The 14,850-nt window shown below is 46.0% G+C and overlaps 1 protein-coding gene across 1 annotated transcript; it reads right to left on the bottom strand.

Moving 5' to 3' along the window:
- Nucleotides 1-386: 386 nt before the first annotated feature.
- Nucleotides 387-14,084, bottom strand: thbs3a (thrombospondin 3a). Its single transcript, XM_041881558.2, has 22 exons — nucleotides 13,622-14,084; nucleotides 12,018-12,221; nucleotides 11,486-11,739; nucleotides 11,010-11,112; nucleotides 10,864-10,896; nucleotides 10,667-10,749; nucleotides 10,511-10,562; nucleotides 10,227-10,375; nucleotides 9,809-9,949; nucleotides 9,626-9,700; nucleotides 7,716-7,868; nucleotides 7,352-7,570; nucleotides 7,059-7,218; nucleotides 6,738-6,856; nucleotides 6,554-6,606; nucleotides 5,819-6,000; nucleotides 5,132-5,310; nucleotides 4,807-4,855; nucleotides 4,397-4,593; nucleotides 3,876-4,048; nucleotides 901-1,040; nucleotides 387-784 (listed from the first exon to the last, which is right to left on the bottom strand). Exons 1-22 carry the CDS (start codon nucleotides 13,713-13,715, stop codon nucleotides 723-725), a joined length of 2,874 nt encoding a protein of 957 aa, XP_041737492.1. The 5' UTR covers nucleotides 13,716-14,084; the 3' UTR covers nucleotides 387-722.
- Between the last annotated feature and the right edge of the window lie 766 nt (nucleotides 14,085-14,850).

Raw genomic sequence — 14,850 nt, forward strand, 5'->3', positions numbered from 1 at the left:
GTAAAAGCTATTTTATCAAGAAAGACAATGATGGAGTGCTGCATCAGATGACCTGGCCTCCACAATCCCCCGACCTCAACCCAATTGAGATGGTTTGGGATGGGTTGGACCGCAGATTGAAGGAAAAGCAGCCAACAAGTGCTCAGCATATGTGGGAACTCCTTCAAGACTGTTGGAAAAGCATTCCAGGTGAAGCTGGTTGAGAGAATGCCAAGAGTGTGCAAAGCTGTCATCAAGGCAAAGGGTGGCTACTTTTAAGAATCTCAAATATAAAATATATTTGGATTTATTTAACACTTTTTTGGTTACTACATGATTACATGTGTGTTATTTCATATTTTTGATGTCTTCACTATTATTCTACAATGTAGAAAACAGTACAAACAAAGAAAAACACTTGAATGAGTAGGTGTGTCCAAACTTTTGACTGGTACTGTGTACTTTCTTCCAAAGTCTCTGGTACCTTTCGCTTTTCCAGTCCGGTATAACAGCAATGTTGTAAATTGGTTCTTCTTCCTCCTTTACCACAACTCTAAAACCCCTCCCCACAACTCTGAAACCCCTCCCCTTTCACTCATGGGCAGACACAGTCACACTTTAACAGCAGTTGGCAGTCTGTACTGAGAGGCAGTAAGAGTGTGTGTGTGAATGTGTATAGAGAGACAATGCTGGATTGGGTAGTCATCTACATGCCCCAGCACTCAAACATTGTCCAACTCCTCTCACACCTTGATGTGCAGCAGGACCTGTTTGCGGTATGGGTTGAAGTCGTCTGGAACAGTGTCTAAGAAACAACAAATACATGAAGTAGAACATACAAGTAAATTAGTTCACTAGCATTATGTTGTTCAATACAAGTATCGTTAGTGGTTAGTAGCAATGTAAGGAAGGGTGTCTTACCGTTGCAGCGGTAGCGCAGGTTGGACCAGATTATGTTCTCTTGGGAGAAACAGAAGACCCCCAGTCGTCCGCCTCTCATGGTAGTGTCAATCACCACGCCAGAGTCAGCCACCATCTCCGTCCCCTCATATAACTTCACCCTGCCACAGAGCACAGGACAATGCACAAATCAGGGGACTTTTAAATTCCCTTGTCATTTCTAGTCATGTTCCCTCTAGTAATCATCAAAATGAAAGTAATCCTATAACTTCACACTGTCCTTATTTATACCACTGTCACATACCCATAACATGTGGTTGTTGTGGGTAGCTGTAGTAGTTGGCATATGGTCATATAAGAGATTAGTCAAATGAAGTGCCACCAAACTAAAACACAGTGGCAAGTAACCACAGAACTCAAAATGGGCGATTTGGATGAACAGAGAAAGAGTGAAAGAGAGAGAGCAGGCCCAGCCCCTGTCCCAGCCGCTGCCTGAGTGAGTGCAGTGCAGTGCAGCGCTGCAGTGCTCCATTGACTCCTCTGCACAGCATACAAAGCAGGTGTCTCTCTGTTTGGGTCTGAATAGGGCCTCCCTGCCTCTAAAAAGACCTGTCTCACTCTCTCCACTCTCCCCTCACCCCACTGGAGAGACCCCCCCTCCACAACCTCCTCAAACTCCACCCCCCAACTCTCCTTTTCTCTGGCAACTTTTTTATAAATGGGCAGTGGCATGTATTCATGGATGCCAAGGGAAGCCAGGCTTCCCAAAAAAAAATGGACCAAGAGAAAAACATACAAAATAATGTATATTTCGTCTCGCTGTGTATCATACATTTCCTTCAATTTGCAAGAGGCTGAATGTATCTCACCGTAGAAAGCATCTGAGTGAATGAAACAGTGCCACACTGTCTCAGTATGTGTAGCGTATCTATCTGACGCTGTCTGGTCAGAAAGCACATGACAGTGTTGCCGCCCATAGCATTGAATTCAAGGAAAGCCAGCGAGCATTTGGCCTCCCCTTGATAAAAAATAAAAATAAAATAATAGCCAATCAGTGTTGAGCTAAACAGAGTGAGCATAGCTGTGAATGGTCCCGTTTGGATTTGGCTTCAGACCAATCACGTCACAAGCCAAACGTCATTATTGACAGAAAAAACGTGAATTGTTGCATCTCCTTGTGTTGTTGTCCTCCGGTGGCTAGCTTGCTAAAATTGTACCTTTCCTAAATTAGCAATGGATGGGAGATAGGGATTTGGACTTACTTAATTCTCCGTACTGGCCAATGATTATAACGGCAATTCTGATCCAACCATAAATTCATATATTGTGCTCCTGGGAAGTTAACATGTAGCTAGGTGTAGTATGCTAATGTTAAATAGCTGGCCTGGCGCATCGTTGCCCATGAAAGGTAGGTAGGCTAGCGAGCAAGCATTTTAGTCAGGTAGCCTAGTACAACAAAAACTAAAAGCGTGTAATATATGACAGACTCATAGACCGTTTAGGCAACATGAAAGAGGAGGATGGCATTGGCGTTCCTCTACAAGTAGGGTGAGTCAACATGTTTTTTCTACTTGCACGCACACACACAAATCAGTTCCATGGACAGCCACATCATATTTAGCTTATGTTGATTGGACTAAATCATTTTTGGTATCTTTTAGATGTCACTGTATTAGACGAAGCATAGGTGATTAGATGATGTTGAAATGGTGCTGGAATAGTGGAGGCAGCCCCTGTTTTCTTTGCGACTTGCGGTAACTCTCTGTGGTTCTAAATCAATAGTTGTTTAGTAGTCCGAAAATGTCAGAAACATTACCTTGCTTGACCATGGTGTAGGTCATGTAACTGTGTGTTACATGCAATATGTTTTGTGGACTTCACCGGACAGGTTTTGTAATGAAACCAATATGTGGTTGAATTTATTCTGCCACTGTGTCTTCTTATTGTCTCGGCCTTAGGCCTATATATCACGGTGTCAAGGCATATGAACTAACAGGTTATAGCGCAAACAAAGCAATTATCACAACACATAGGTTATAATATGACTTTTTTTTCTGGCTTGGCTTCCCCTGTGATTTTATCAATGCATCGCTACTGATAATGGGTCAGAAATATAAGGGTTTTGAGAGATGCTCAAACGCAGGTGTTGGTTCAAATGTCTAGCTGATGCTTTGTTGAGCACAATGCGGTATTTATGCCACCCAATAAAGCTGGTTTCTTAAACTATTTGCATAAGCAATATGTTCCTCGGACATGACGTCTGATTCAAGATATTCTCTTTCAGCTTATTCTGCTATGTTACTCTCAGTGCCTCTACTCAGACTACCTCACACTTGTTTCTCTTTCTGTTTCTTTCTCTGTCTTTGATACTCTCCATGCTCTCTCCCTCTCTCGCTTTCTACATCCCCCCTCTTTTCTCTCTCTCTCTTGCTCTCTCTCTCTCAGACCCCCCACTCTACAGTAGTTTCCTCTGGATCTGCATATGAACGGGCGCTCAGCAAATTCTTGCCAAGGATTTGGTTGACATGGCAACGGGGACAATAGAGGGCCAGGGGGCCCGGTCTCTCCGTAAAAGTCACAAAGAGGTTTAGGAGGGAAAAAATATGGAGTATAAATTGGTGAATAGCCACCCAGTCCACCAAACTGCCACCAGCCATCTTTCTTTTTTAATCATCCAAGCCAAGCCAAGGCAGCGTAAACCCCCTCTAGTGGTCAACAGTGGTCACACACAGCCGTGTACCACAACAGTGTCCTGTCCAGTGTCCTGTCCAGTGAGGATGAACTAAGCTTCAAGTTCAAACCCTTCGAACTCATCTGCCCCCAAATAAGTAAACAACAATGGAATTCTGATACGTAGCTAAGCAGGTACTAAATGACTTCAGATCATAAATTCTATTGATAATAAAACAGTTACTGAACTTCTGATACAAATAGAAAATAGTAGATGAAAAGAAAAAATAATAAAGAACTAAGAGAGAAAGAGGGGTGTGACCTACCTGATGTAGCCCACCTGGGGCCTGTGGCTAAGCTGCCAGCGGTAAGACGTCTTGTCTCTCCAGCCCACGTTCCGTGGGTCCGACCACAGCAGCTTCACCTCCTCGTTGGTGTCCCCTGTGTGCCACAGGGCGTTACGCAGGTACTCACCAGGCCCTGTACGGGACTTCACTGCCTGGAGGGGGACGAGAGAGAGAGAGAGAGAGAGAGAGAGAGAGAGAGAGAGAGAGAGAGAGAGAGAGAGAGAGAGAGAGAGAGAGAGAGAGAGAGAGAGAGAGAGAGAGAGAGAGACATACAGACAGCGAGAGAGAGAGAGTTTGTTGCATATTCTGAACCCTGTAGTATTTCACTGGATAACTATCAAAGGTTTTTACAATGTCGCTCCACCACAACATGCTTTGTTGTACTTATATCCAACAGCAGAGTCTGTCTATAGGGGATTCTCAGGAAGTGTCCCGATTCAGCCAAGTTTCTTATCAGTAGCACCAGCTATAGGCTGCTGTGTTTGTGTCCCATCACTCACTTTGAGCTGCAGGCCAGGTTGGGCCATGGCCCTGAAGGGTGTCGACTGCCAGTAGGTCTGCTCTGTCTGTTTCCACATCACCACGTAGAAGGAAGAGGAGTCCTGGTAGCCGAAGATGAAGCCTGCATAGTCGTCGTCCGTCACCGTGTTGATATGGAAGGTGCCCTCAAAGTCCACCCCGTTGAATGCTGTGTAGCCTGGGGGAGGTTATTACGTTGAGTCAGGTCAATTCAGTTCACTGGAATTTAAATATATATATATATATATTTCTTCATTTTTTTCAGCACCTTTTCAATACACTGCTATACTCAAATCACTGTGTAGGCCTAAATATTAGCAATTCTATTTAGAGTACATCACAGGAACAGGACAAGTAGTAACAAACAACATAACCCATAACATCAACTTACCCACAGCTAAACCAGGATCACTGTTCATGGTCTGAACTATTTCCATGCCCTGCAATAAAAGAGGACTTGCTAATATCAGAATCTGTATCCACAATGAATCATATACCTAATTTTAGAGTATTCCATAAGAGCGTGACAAATATGCACAATGTAATATAACAGGCTTTAGTCTGTAGTCAATGCACTAGCATAGGCCTATTTATAATAACCATAATAGTCCTCCATGTAAACTGATTTCAGAGTAGGAGGATAACCTTAAAGGGATATTTCAGCCTACAATCAAAGTTGGTCATGTGTTGAGCCAAAGAGGGAGGTCAAGGGTCACCTGATTGAGCACCACCCAATTGGGATCGATCTGGGCGTCGCCCTCTGGATCCAGAATGACTGTCTGATAGGCTCTGAAGTCTGTCAGTGTGACCTCTGAACTCTCAGGGCACACGTCAATCAGATCCCAGACTGAATCGTTGTCAAAGTCGTTCTCACACACGTCGCCCACCCCGTTACCTGGGAGAGGAGAGGGAGATGGGCACTTTTGAAGCATGTAGCAATTCGCAGAGGTGGGACAAAGTCATTGTTATGCAAGTCACAAGTAAGTCTCAAGTCTTTGCCCTCGAGTCCCGAGTCAAGTCGAGTCAAAGATGAGGCAAGTCCCAAGTCGAGTCAAAAGTCAAAGCCATCAAGTCTCAAGTCGAGTCCAAAGTCCTACATTTTAGTTTCGAGTCATTTCAAGTCCTCTTAGCAAGCCTTTGCAAGTCATTACAAGTCCTCGTAGCAAGTCTTCTCGAGTCATAAGGCGCAAGTCCAAGTCAAGTCACGAGTCATTGATGTTAAAGTCCAAGTCGAGTTGCAAGTCTTTGTACATTTTGTCGAGTCGAGTCTGAAGTCATCAAATTCATGACTCGAGTCTGACTCGAGTCCAAGTCACATGACTCGAGTCCACACCTCTGGCAATTCGTAAGTAAAAAATAAGCTAAAACATGAACAGTGAACTATCCCTTTAACGGTTGGTTACTGTTAGAATCTTTCTGGTTGGGGTTGGTGATAAGTCTGCAGTTGTCTTGGACGTCTGGGATCCCGTCATTGTCATCGTCATCATCACAGTCGTCCCCAAGGCCATCGTTGTCCGAGTCCAGCTGGGAGCTGTTGGGATGGTCAGGGCAGTTGTCCCTGGAGTCCTGGTGACCGTCCCCATCCCTGGAACACACATAGACACACTGGCATTCAGTTAAACGCCAAGGCTGGGATTTAATTCAAGGCGTGCTCTAGCACAGTGCACTAGACAACCGACAATGCGCCTTAGGCATTTTACACAACGTTCATGGAGATCACATTCATGGTAATTGCTGCGCATGTCGGCTCAATCGTAAATTACCTTTAAAAGTCAGGTATAGTGCGCTGCGCTATAACGTGCATTGCAATGAATCCTGGCCCAAGTCATGTTCACTTATTTTTTTTTACCGAAATAGATACTGGGGTTTTTTCCCCCTAGAAAAACACAATCAAGACGTTCAAACAACTGCAACATAAAAAGAAGCCCCAGCAGGTGTGTGTGTCTACTTGTAAATCACAGCAGTGACTGGGTGTTTTTGTGGATATGAGTGCAGCAGGTGCATGTATGTGTGTGTTAGCCACAGCAGGTGTAGCGCTGTGTGACAGTGTGAGTGCAGTGTGTGTGTGTGTTTGTGTGTATGTTTTTGTGTATGTGTTTGTGCGGGCGTGCGTGCGTGTGTTGAAGTCAGAGACTCACGTGTCCTGGTCAGTGTCACACACATCCCCCACCAGATCGTTGTCAATGTCCGTCTAGGGGTAAAGGGTCAGAATAAACCAAAGAAGACAAATGAGCAGCCTAAACCCCTGTTTCAGCCAAGAGTGGCTAAATATCTTCTGTTGATCCACATTTTGGGGGTTGGGGTGTGTGAAGGTTATTTTACCTGCATGGGGTTGCTGATCTCAGGGCAGCTGTCACAGGCGTCTCCTACACCGTCTCCGTCCCTGTCTGTCTGCATGGGGTTGGGGACCTTGGGGCAGTTGTCCAGCACGTTGGGGATACCTGAACACCAGGATAAGACAGGAGGGAGACATGAGGGCCATCACCTAGTTGCTCAGATTGGATATGTTAACAATGAGTATAATGTCAACTTCAACAGCGACCCACAAAGTTGTCTCCCAGACCTCTTGCAGTTTATGTGTAAGTGAGTGTGTGAGTGAGTGTGTGAGTGTGCGCACGCGTCCGTGCCTGTGTGAACACACACCATCTCCATCTATGTCATTGTCACAGGCGTCTCCTTGCCCGTTGCTGTCCGTATCTCTCTGGTCAATGTTAGGGACATTGGGACAGTTGTCACAGGCGTCACCGAAAGAGTCTGTGTCTGAGTTCTGCTGATCTTTGTTGGGTTCTAGTCGACAGTTATCCTGCAAATCATTAACACCAGTTATGTTCATGAAAAAACGAGAAAAAATGACTTACAATCATACAAGTTATATTATCACACACATACACCCAGATACAATTATCACAGAGGGTCTGAGATGGAAACACACATACCTCTACATTCTTGATGCCGTCCCCATCTGCGTCCTCGTCACACTGGTCTCCGATGCCGTCGTTGTCAGCGTCCTCCTGGCCTGAGTTGGGTGTGTAAACACAGTTGTCCTTTTTGCAGTGCTTGTCATTGTCCATACAGGGTAAAGAGCGGTCTGGGTACCCATCAATGTCTGTGTCTGTGCCACAAGTGTTCCCGTTACCGGCCCAGCCAATGTTGCACTGGAGAATGGAAGAAAGGAGAGCATTTTAAACCAACCCTACAGTACTTCTATAAAGTAGTATTTCGAGGCTGGCAGTATAGGGCATGTAGCTCCTCTTTTCCTGTCCAGGAGGGCAAAGGTAGTAAAAGATCACTGTTGCTTACCGCACAGGTCACCTCTCCGTTCCTCTCTATGATGCAGTGGGCGTTGGCATCACAAGGGTTAAAGCTGAGTGTGGCACAGGACCTACGGGGCACGCAGCCCGTTGTCTGGTTCCCCAGGTAGCCCACCTTACAGCCACCACACCTGAACGAGCCCTGGGAGATAAAGAGAGAAGGAGAGGTGGGAGAAAGAGAGAGAGGAGGAAGGGAGAGAGAACAGCTTTACTACACAGCGGCTCTACAGTACTCTCAAATGATCACAAGAGGGCGATGTCTAGTTTGTGAAGATTTGACGCTGCACATACTGCTCAAAAAAATTAAGGGAACACTAAAATAACACATCCTAGATCTGAATGAATGAAATAATCATATTAAATACTTTTTTCTTTACATAGTTGAATGTGCTGACAACAAAATCACACAAAAATTATCAATGGAAATCAAATGTATCAACCCATGGAGGTCTGGATTTGGAGTCACCCTCAAAATTAAAGTGGAAAACCACACTACAGGCTGATCCAACTTTGATGTAATGTCCTGAAAACAAGTCAAAATGAGGCTCAGTAGTGTGTGTGGCCTCCACGTGCCTGTATGACCTCCCTACAACACCTGGGCATGCTCCTGATGAGGTGGCAGATCTCCTCCCAGACCTGGACTAAAGCATCCGCCAACTCCTGGACAGTCTGTGGTGCAACGTGGCGTTGGTGGATGGAGCGAGACATGATGTCCCAGATGTGCTCAATTGGATTCAGGTCTGGGGAACGGGCGGGCCAATCCATAACATCAATGCCTTCCTCTTGCAGGAACTGCTGACACACTCCAGCCACATGAGGTCTAGCATTGTCTTGCATTAGGAGGAACCCAGGGCCAACCGCACCAGCATATGGTCTCACAAGGGGTCTGAGGATCTCATCTCGGTACCTAATGGCAGTCGGGCTACCTCTGGCGAGCACATGGAGGGCTGTGCGGCCCCCCAAAGAAATGCCACCCCACACCATGACTGACCCACCGCCAAACCGGTCATGCTGGAGGATGTTGCAGGCAGCAGAACGTGCTCCACGGCGTCTCCAGACTCGGTCACGTCTGTCACGTGCTCAGTGTGAACCTGCTTTCGTCTGTGAAGAGCACAGGGCGCCAGTGGCGAATTTGCCAATCTTGGTGTTCTCTGGCAAATGCCAAACGTCCTGCACGGTGTTGGGCTGTAAGCACAACCCCCACCTGTGGACGTCGGGCCCTCATACCACCCTCATGGAGTCTGTTTCTGACCGTTTGAGCAGACACATGCACATTTGTGGCCTGCTGGAGGTCATTTTGCAGGGCTCTGGCAGTGCTCCTCCTGCTCCTCCTTGCACAAAGGCGGAGGTAGCAGTCCTGCTGCTGGGTTGTTGCCCTCCTACGGCCTCCTCCACATCTCCTGATGTACTGTCCTGTCTCCTGGTAGCGCCTCCATGCTCTGGACACTACGCTGACAGACACAGCAAACCTTCTTGCCCCAGGTCACATTGATGTGCCATCCTGGATGAGCTGCACTACCTGAGCCACTTGTGTGGGTTGTAGACTCCGTCTCATGCTACCACTAGAGTGAAAGCACCGCCAGCATTCAAAAGTGACCAAAACATCAGCCAGGAAGCATAGGAACTGAGAAGTGGTCTGTGGTCACCACCTGCAAAACCAGTCCTTTATTGGGGGGTGTCTTGCTAATTGCCTATAATTTCCACCTGTTGTCTATTCCATTTGCACAACAGCATGTGACATTTATTGTCAATCAGTGTTGCTTCCTAAGCGGACAGTTTGATTTCACAGAAGTGTGATTGAGTTGGAGTTACATTGTGTTGTTTAAGTGTTCCCTTTCTTTTTTTGAGCAGTGTACATTGTAATAAACACCTTGACATTGGAGAAGGGTTTCTACTTACGATGGTGTTGGTACATATGGAGTGGGGCACACAGGCGTTGGCAACTTCAATACACTCATCGATGTCTGCACACTCCTATGGACAAAACCACAGCAAGGTGTGTGAGGAAGAAAAAAGACAATAGGGAATGATGGATTATGTCAATAAGGAAAGAAGTGACAGTGTGTTTGTGTGTGCGTGTACCTGCTTGTTGTGCTTGGCATACTCCAGTCCGACCCCAAAGAGGGGCGGGCCCCAGAGACCAGGGGGGCAGAGCTCACAGCTGAAACCCTTCACTGTGTTTATACACGCACCCGGAGAGTAGCAGGGCTGGGCTATGGAACACTGAGACAGGTTAGAGAGACAGAGAATAGAAATAGAGAGAGAACAGAGAGAGTGGGGGAGATGAGAGAGAAATAGACAGAGATAAGTGGTAGGGCCTCTTTGAAATAAGAGCCGTGCTGAGTACAGTACTTGAAGTGACGCGGTCTATTTTGACAACAGCTCAGCTGTCACCCTAAAAGCCTCATTAAACTGTGAGCTTGAGGTGAGGCAGTGTAAAAACCACCATTTAAAACCCGGCCAGGCTAATTTCCATTTCCTGTCTGTTATTGTGTCATACCTCGTCAATGTCCTGGCAGTGGGTTCCGTTGCCCATCATGCCCTCCGGGCAGGGGCCACAGCGGTACCCTGGGTAGTCAAAGGTCTCCATGCAGGACACGCCCTTAAAACAGGGGTTGGGGGAGCAGCGGGAACGAGTGTCGTGGAAGCCTGGAGGTCAACACACGTCTTTATCGTTCGTTTAGGTTTTGTTTTGTATTTAAGAGCAAGACAAGACCAGGGAACATGAGGGATTGGTCAAAACTTTCAGTACACATTGTTTTGTTTCCATGGCTGTTCACTCACCACACACTTGGCACTCCAGAATGGTGTTCCTAATCAGGGACATCTCCTTCACCTGGAGAAGGAGAGGACATCAATGAAAATGCACATACACATACAGTATGCAGACACACATACATGCTGCATGCATACACTTGTACACACACACACACAACCCACCTGCTCTCTGATGTCCTCCCGCAGCTCTCCTAGGATCTGGTTAAAGATGATCAGCTGGCCAATCAGAGCCTTAGTGTGGTCACCTGACATACAATACCCACAGAATACCTAATCATTGTCAAAGTAAAGCCAACACACATTTCCATAAGACATTGATTCCACTGTATACTTGAAAAGAGACATTTGAATACACTCACCTAGAATGGAGTTCACTTCTGCAGTCGCACCCACTGTAAGAAGAGGAAAAATACTTTTTGTTGAAACATGTACAGGATACACATCTGATTAACCATTTTCATAACAGACTTCATCTTGGAAAGTCATATACTGATTTTGGACACACCTGTGTTATAGACTGATGAATCCCCCTGGAATGGACAGTCTGTCAGGGCACCTGCTTTGACCACACTGCCCCCTAGCACCATTTTGAGGGACTCCACAGCGCCCTGTAATGGGAGAAGCTTGGATCACACCATGCTGTGGTTGAAACTGATATGATTTGATATGACAGCTCTTGCTATGGTTAAAGGTAGTCAAAGAGGACCACCTCTCAATTAAAAGTCGCCTCCACTCCTCGTCTGCTCCACTTCATCTACACTGATGTGAAAGACCTTGACAGGTGAAAGCTAATTTCCAGTAGGCATCCACCATATGGCTTTGTTGCTTCACCCTGTGTTTTCAAATAAGTGCAGATGGAGGATAGGAGATGAGGACAGCAAGCCATGTTGGGCTATTGAGATGAAGCCCTGGCCCCTAGCTAAAGGGGCATGGGATTTAATTGGATTGGGACTTAGTGTCAGACTCAGTGTTCCTTGTCACCTGTAGCCTTGCGTAGGACTTGAAGCCATTACGAATCTCCACCATCTCCGCCTCCGCGGGGAGAGGGACCAATGGAGGGAGGCCCTGGCTGGAGTCAGCCAATCGACAGTTGACGTAGAGCTCCAGGCGTAGGTTGTCTCTGCGCAGGCCTCCGACCCGGAGAATAATGGAGTGTGTGCGACCATCAGCCAGGTTTGCGCTCTGGAGGTTCACTGTGTGAATTTTGCCATCCTCCCTCACGTAACGCACCAGAGCTTTGAGAGAGGGTAAAAGGGGGAGAAAAACTTAAATGTAGGGATTTACTGAACATGGACAGGTCACTAATAACTGCAAAAGAAGAACAAGGAGTGAAAAGTAAAACGGATACAAAAAAGGGGGATGGAAAAAGGGAAACTTGATTGATATTCATGTGAACACTTTTAAATCCTAAAGGTGGTTTGAGACTGAGTTAGTTGTATGCTCCGTCACCGAGAAACTGGGAAATAGTTCATTCTGGTTTAGTCAGTGGGTGAGAGTGACAGTATCTAAGTACCTTTGTTGATCTTTCCCATGATGGCCAGCTCCAGGTACTTCTTGTTCTCCTCTTTGCTGTAGAGGCCCAGCAGCACCCCTCCCATCTTGGGAGGCAGGCGGAATGTAGACACGATGTAGAGGTCACTGAGCACACTCATGGCACCTGTTACCTTCTCCACCGCAGACACACTGGTCTTGGAGTCCAGGGTTAGCATGTCAATGACTGGAGAGGGGGTGGGGAGAGAGAGGGGGTGGGGAGAGAGAGGGGGTGGGGAGAGAGAGAATGAAGGAGAGAATGACAGATAGATAATGGAGAAGAGAGAGGGTATCTATCTACCATTTTCCCTGATCAAAGGCTCTCATCCAGTCCCATGATAACGCCTCACCTTTGACCCTTGCCCAGGTATATGAGGACACCTGTTGGGTGACTAGTTGACATCTCTGAAGCAAAATCTCACTTAACAATAGCAAATCTGACTCTTATTACAACCACATCCCTTATGAAGACTTCTTAAGAAACACGTTTTACAAGTTATAATAGTCCCAATCTACAGTTTAAATTTTAGTTCAATAGACATTGTAGGTTACAAATACATAGTACATATCAACTATTTTCTTACACATATTTTTCTATTTCCCTTCTCTTCATTTGACTTTGAATTTCCCTCTGTCTTTATTGTCTTTCCTAGATTGTGCACTAATACAGAATTAATTTACTTCCATCAATTTTAGTAGTGGCATTCCTGAACTTTATCAGAGAGAACTTCATAGTGACAAAAGTCAAAGCCCATGCTGACACATTGCTGGATATTAAAACCCAGGGGGAACAAAGGAGAGGAGTAAAAGGAGCAGGACTCCTGGCTGCTTTCTGGCTCTTGATAAGAAGGCTTTCCCTTTCCTCCTTATCACGCTGCCTCCCTCTCTCTTGCTATTATTTCTGACACCTCCTCACCCGTTCACACACTGGTTTGGCAATGGTCAGGATTTCTGCCACAAGCAGGCTGTGAGCACTCAATGGGGAAAGAGGGGAATATGGGGAAAGTCAGCCAAGGAAGTCGGGAAATAGTTGGCTTAGCACTTTCTCTGTTCCTGTATATGTCAGAAAGAATACAAGTGGAGGAGACATGATCAGTTATGACAAGTGGAAGGAAAAAACTGGTCATCTCAAAAAAGAATGAAAAGAGAGAGGAATATTATTTGTGTATGAAATGAAAATAAATAGCCTAATTAACCAGCAGTGAAACAAGACCAACATAACCAAGATGAATGAGAAAACAGATGATAGAAAGTAGCCTATAGAGATAAAACAGCACATTTCAAGCCATAAAGGTGAGAGAAAAACGTTGCACCCTGTGTGTGGAGTGTTTTATGCTCGCGTTGGAAATGGTTATAGGGCGCGCACACAGTTCATTTTAAATAATATTACAGTTTTAACTAATATTTTCAGGATTATAATAACCATCTCGAGTTTATGTGTGTCAATGGCAGTCCAGACCAAAAATGCGCGCTTGTTTGAAATAACTGTCTGCATCAATTAATTTCGAAAACACACTTCCCCCTAATTTCATTCGATGATTCACAAAATACACATTACCATGAGTGAGTTAGTATTATTCATTTTACCTTGCATATCTTGCTTATCCATTGGCTCACATGTTGCAACGAATAGAAATGTGGATAGAGCCAGAAAAGTTGCCAACTCGCGCCTCGCACCCATGTCCCAAGAAACGGTGCGTGAAAGTTGACAAGAAAATCAACAGGAGTAAATAACTATCCGCCGAGAGTCCAGTTTGATGTTGATGAATGGAGCTTTATTTCAAAATGAAAAAAAATAAGTCTGCAGGGTGAGTTGACCGCAGAATGTAGGTTCAAGAGCCGTTACAAATGTCGACTGGCTTCTTACGGGCGAGCTCCAGCCAAGTACCTCGTTCGCTCAGAGTGGATGTGACAGTCAGCGAGGGAGTTCATTCGCCTGCTATAACCTGAGGCGTGCGTGGTGTCCAACTTTCTCAATTCTCATGTTATACAGCCATAATCTAGGCTGTGCCGGTAGTCTATACAGTCATTCATCTGATATAAAGTTATTTCCTTTGTTTAAGGTATAGCCGGGGTATTCAACTCTTACCCTATGAGATCCGGAGCCTAATGGTTTTCTGTTCTACCTGATAATTAATTGCACCCACCTGGTGTCCCAGGTCTAAATCAGTGCCTGATTAGAAGGGAACAATGAAATAACGCAGGTAGAACTGGCTTCGAGGTCCAGAGTTGAGCTTGGGGGGCGTATAGCCTTAAGTAGGCTATGTACTTCAAACATATCAGACTATATTCTCCTGGGCATTAAGATAAAAGAGGGGAAGGACAGAAGAACAAAACAGAAAAACAAACAAGATGTCATAAAATGGTTCACATGTTGTGACGATCCCGGCTGTCTGAGTCGGGTCCTGTCTGGTGACTAGTGTTCCTGTTCGTAATCTCCAGTTTCCCGAGGGTTCGGGAACGCTCCGGGGAGCGCTCTTGTTTTCCGCACCTGCATCCCATCAGCAATCTGCACACCTGGTCCTGATCATCACCCTTCTTAGGCTCTGGCCCAACATCCAGTTCCTGCCGGATCGTTAGCCATGAACAGTATGTTTGTCAGCGTATCAGTCTCTGAGCCATTAGTGTTAGTTTTGTTGTTTTGCACCTTTTTGACTTGCTGTGTACTGACCTCCGTTTTGTTCTGTCTGCAGTCTCTCACCCGGAACCTTCACCCAACCTCTGCCTGATGGTCGGCGGCTGCCGAGCCAGTACCGGACCAACCACTGCACCCTCAACAACCCATCCACGCCACCCGCTCTGTTCCCTGGATTATT

The sequence above is a fragment of the Coregonus clupeaformis genome, unplaced genomic scaffold (assembly GCF_020615455.1).
Source record: "Coregonus clupeaformis isolate EN_2021a unplaced genomic scaffold, ASM2061545v1 scaf0853, whole genome shotgun sequence".
Lineage (NCBI taxonomy): Eukaryota > Metazoa > Chordata > Actinopteri > Salmoniformes > Salmonidae > Coregonus > Coregonus clupeaformis.

Coding starts and splice junctions, on each gene's coding strand:
- thbs3a (XM_041881558.2), bottom strand. CDS start 13,715: ATGGGTGCGAGGCGCGAGTTGGCAACTTTTCTGGCTCTATCCACATTT. Junction 11,740..12,017: donor CATGGGAAAGATCAACAAAG/GTACTTAGATAC, acceptor CCTCTCTCAAAG/CTCTGGTGCGTTACGTGAGG. Junction 4,856..5,131: donor ATTGGGTGGTGCTCAATCAG/GTGACCCTTGAC, acceptor CTTTTATTGCAG/GGCATGGAAATAGTTCAGAC.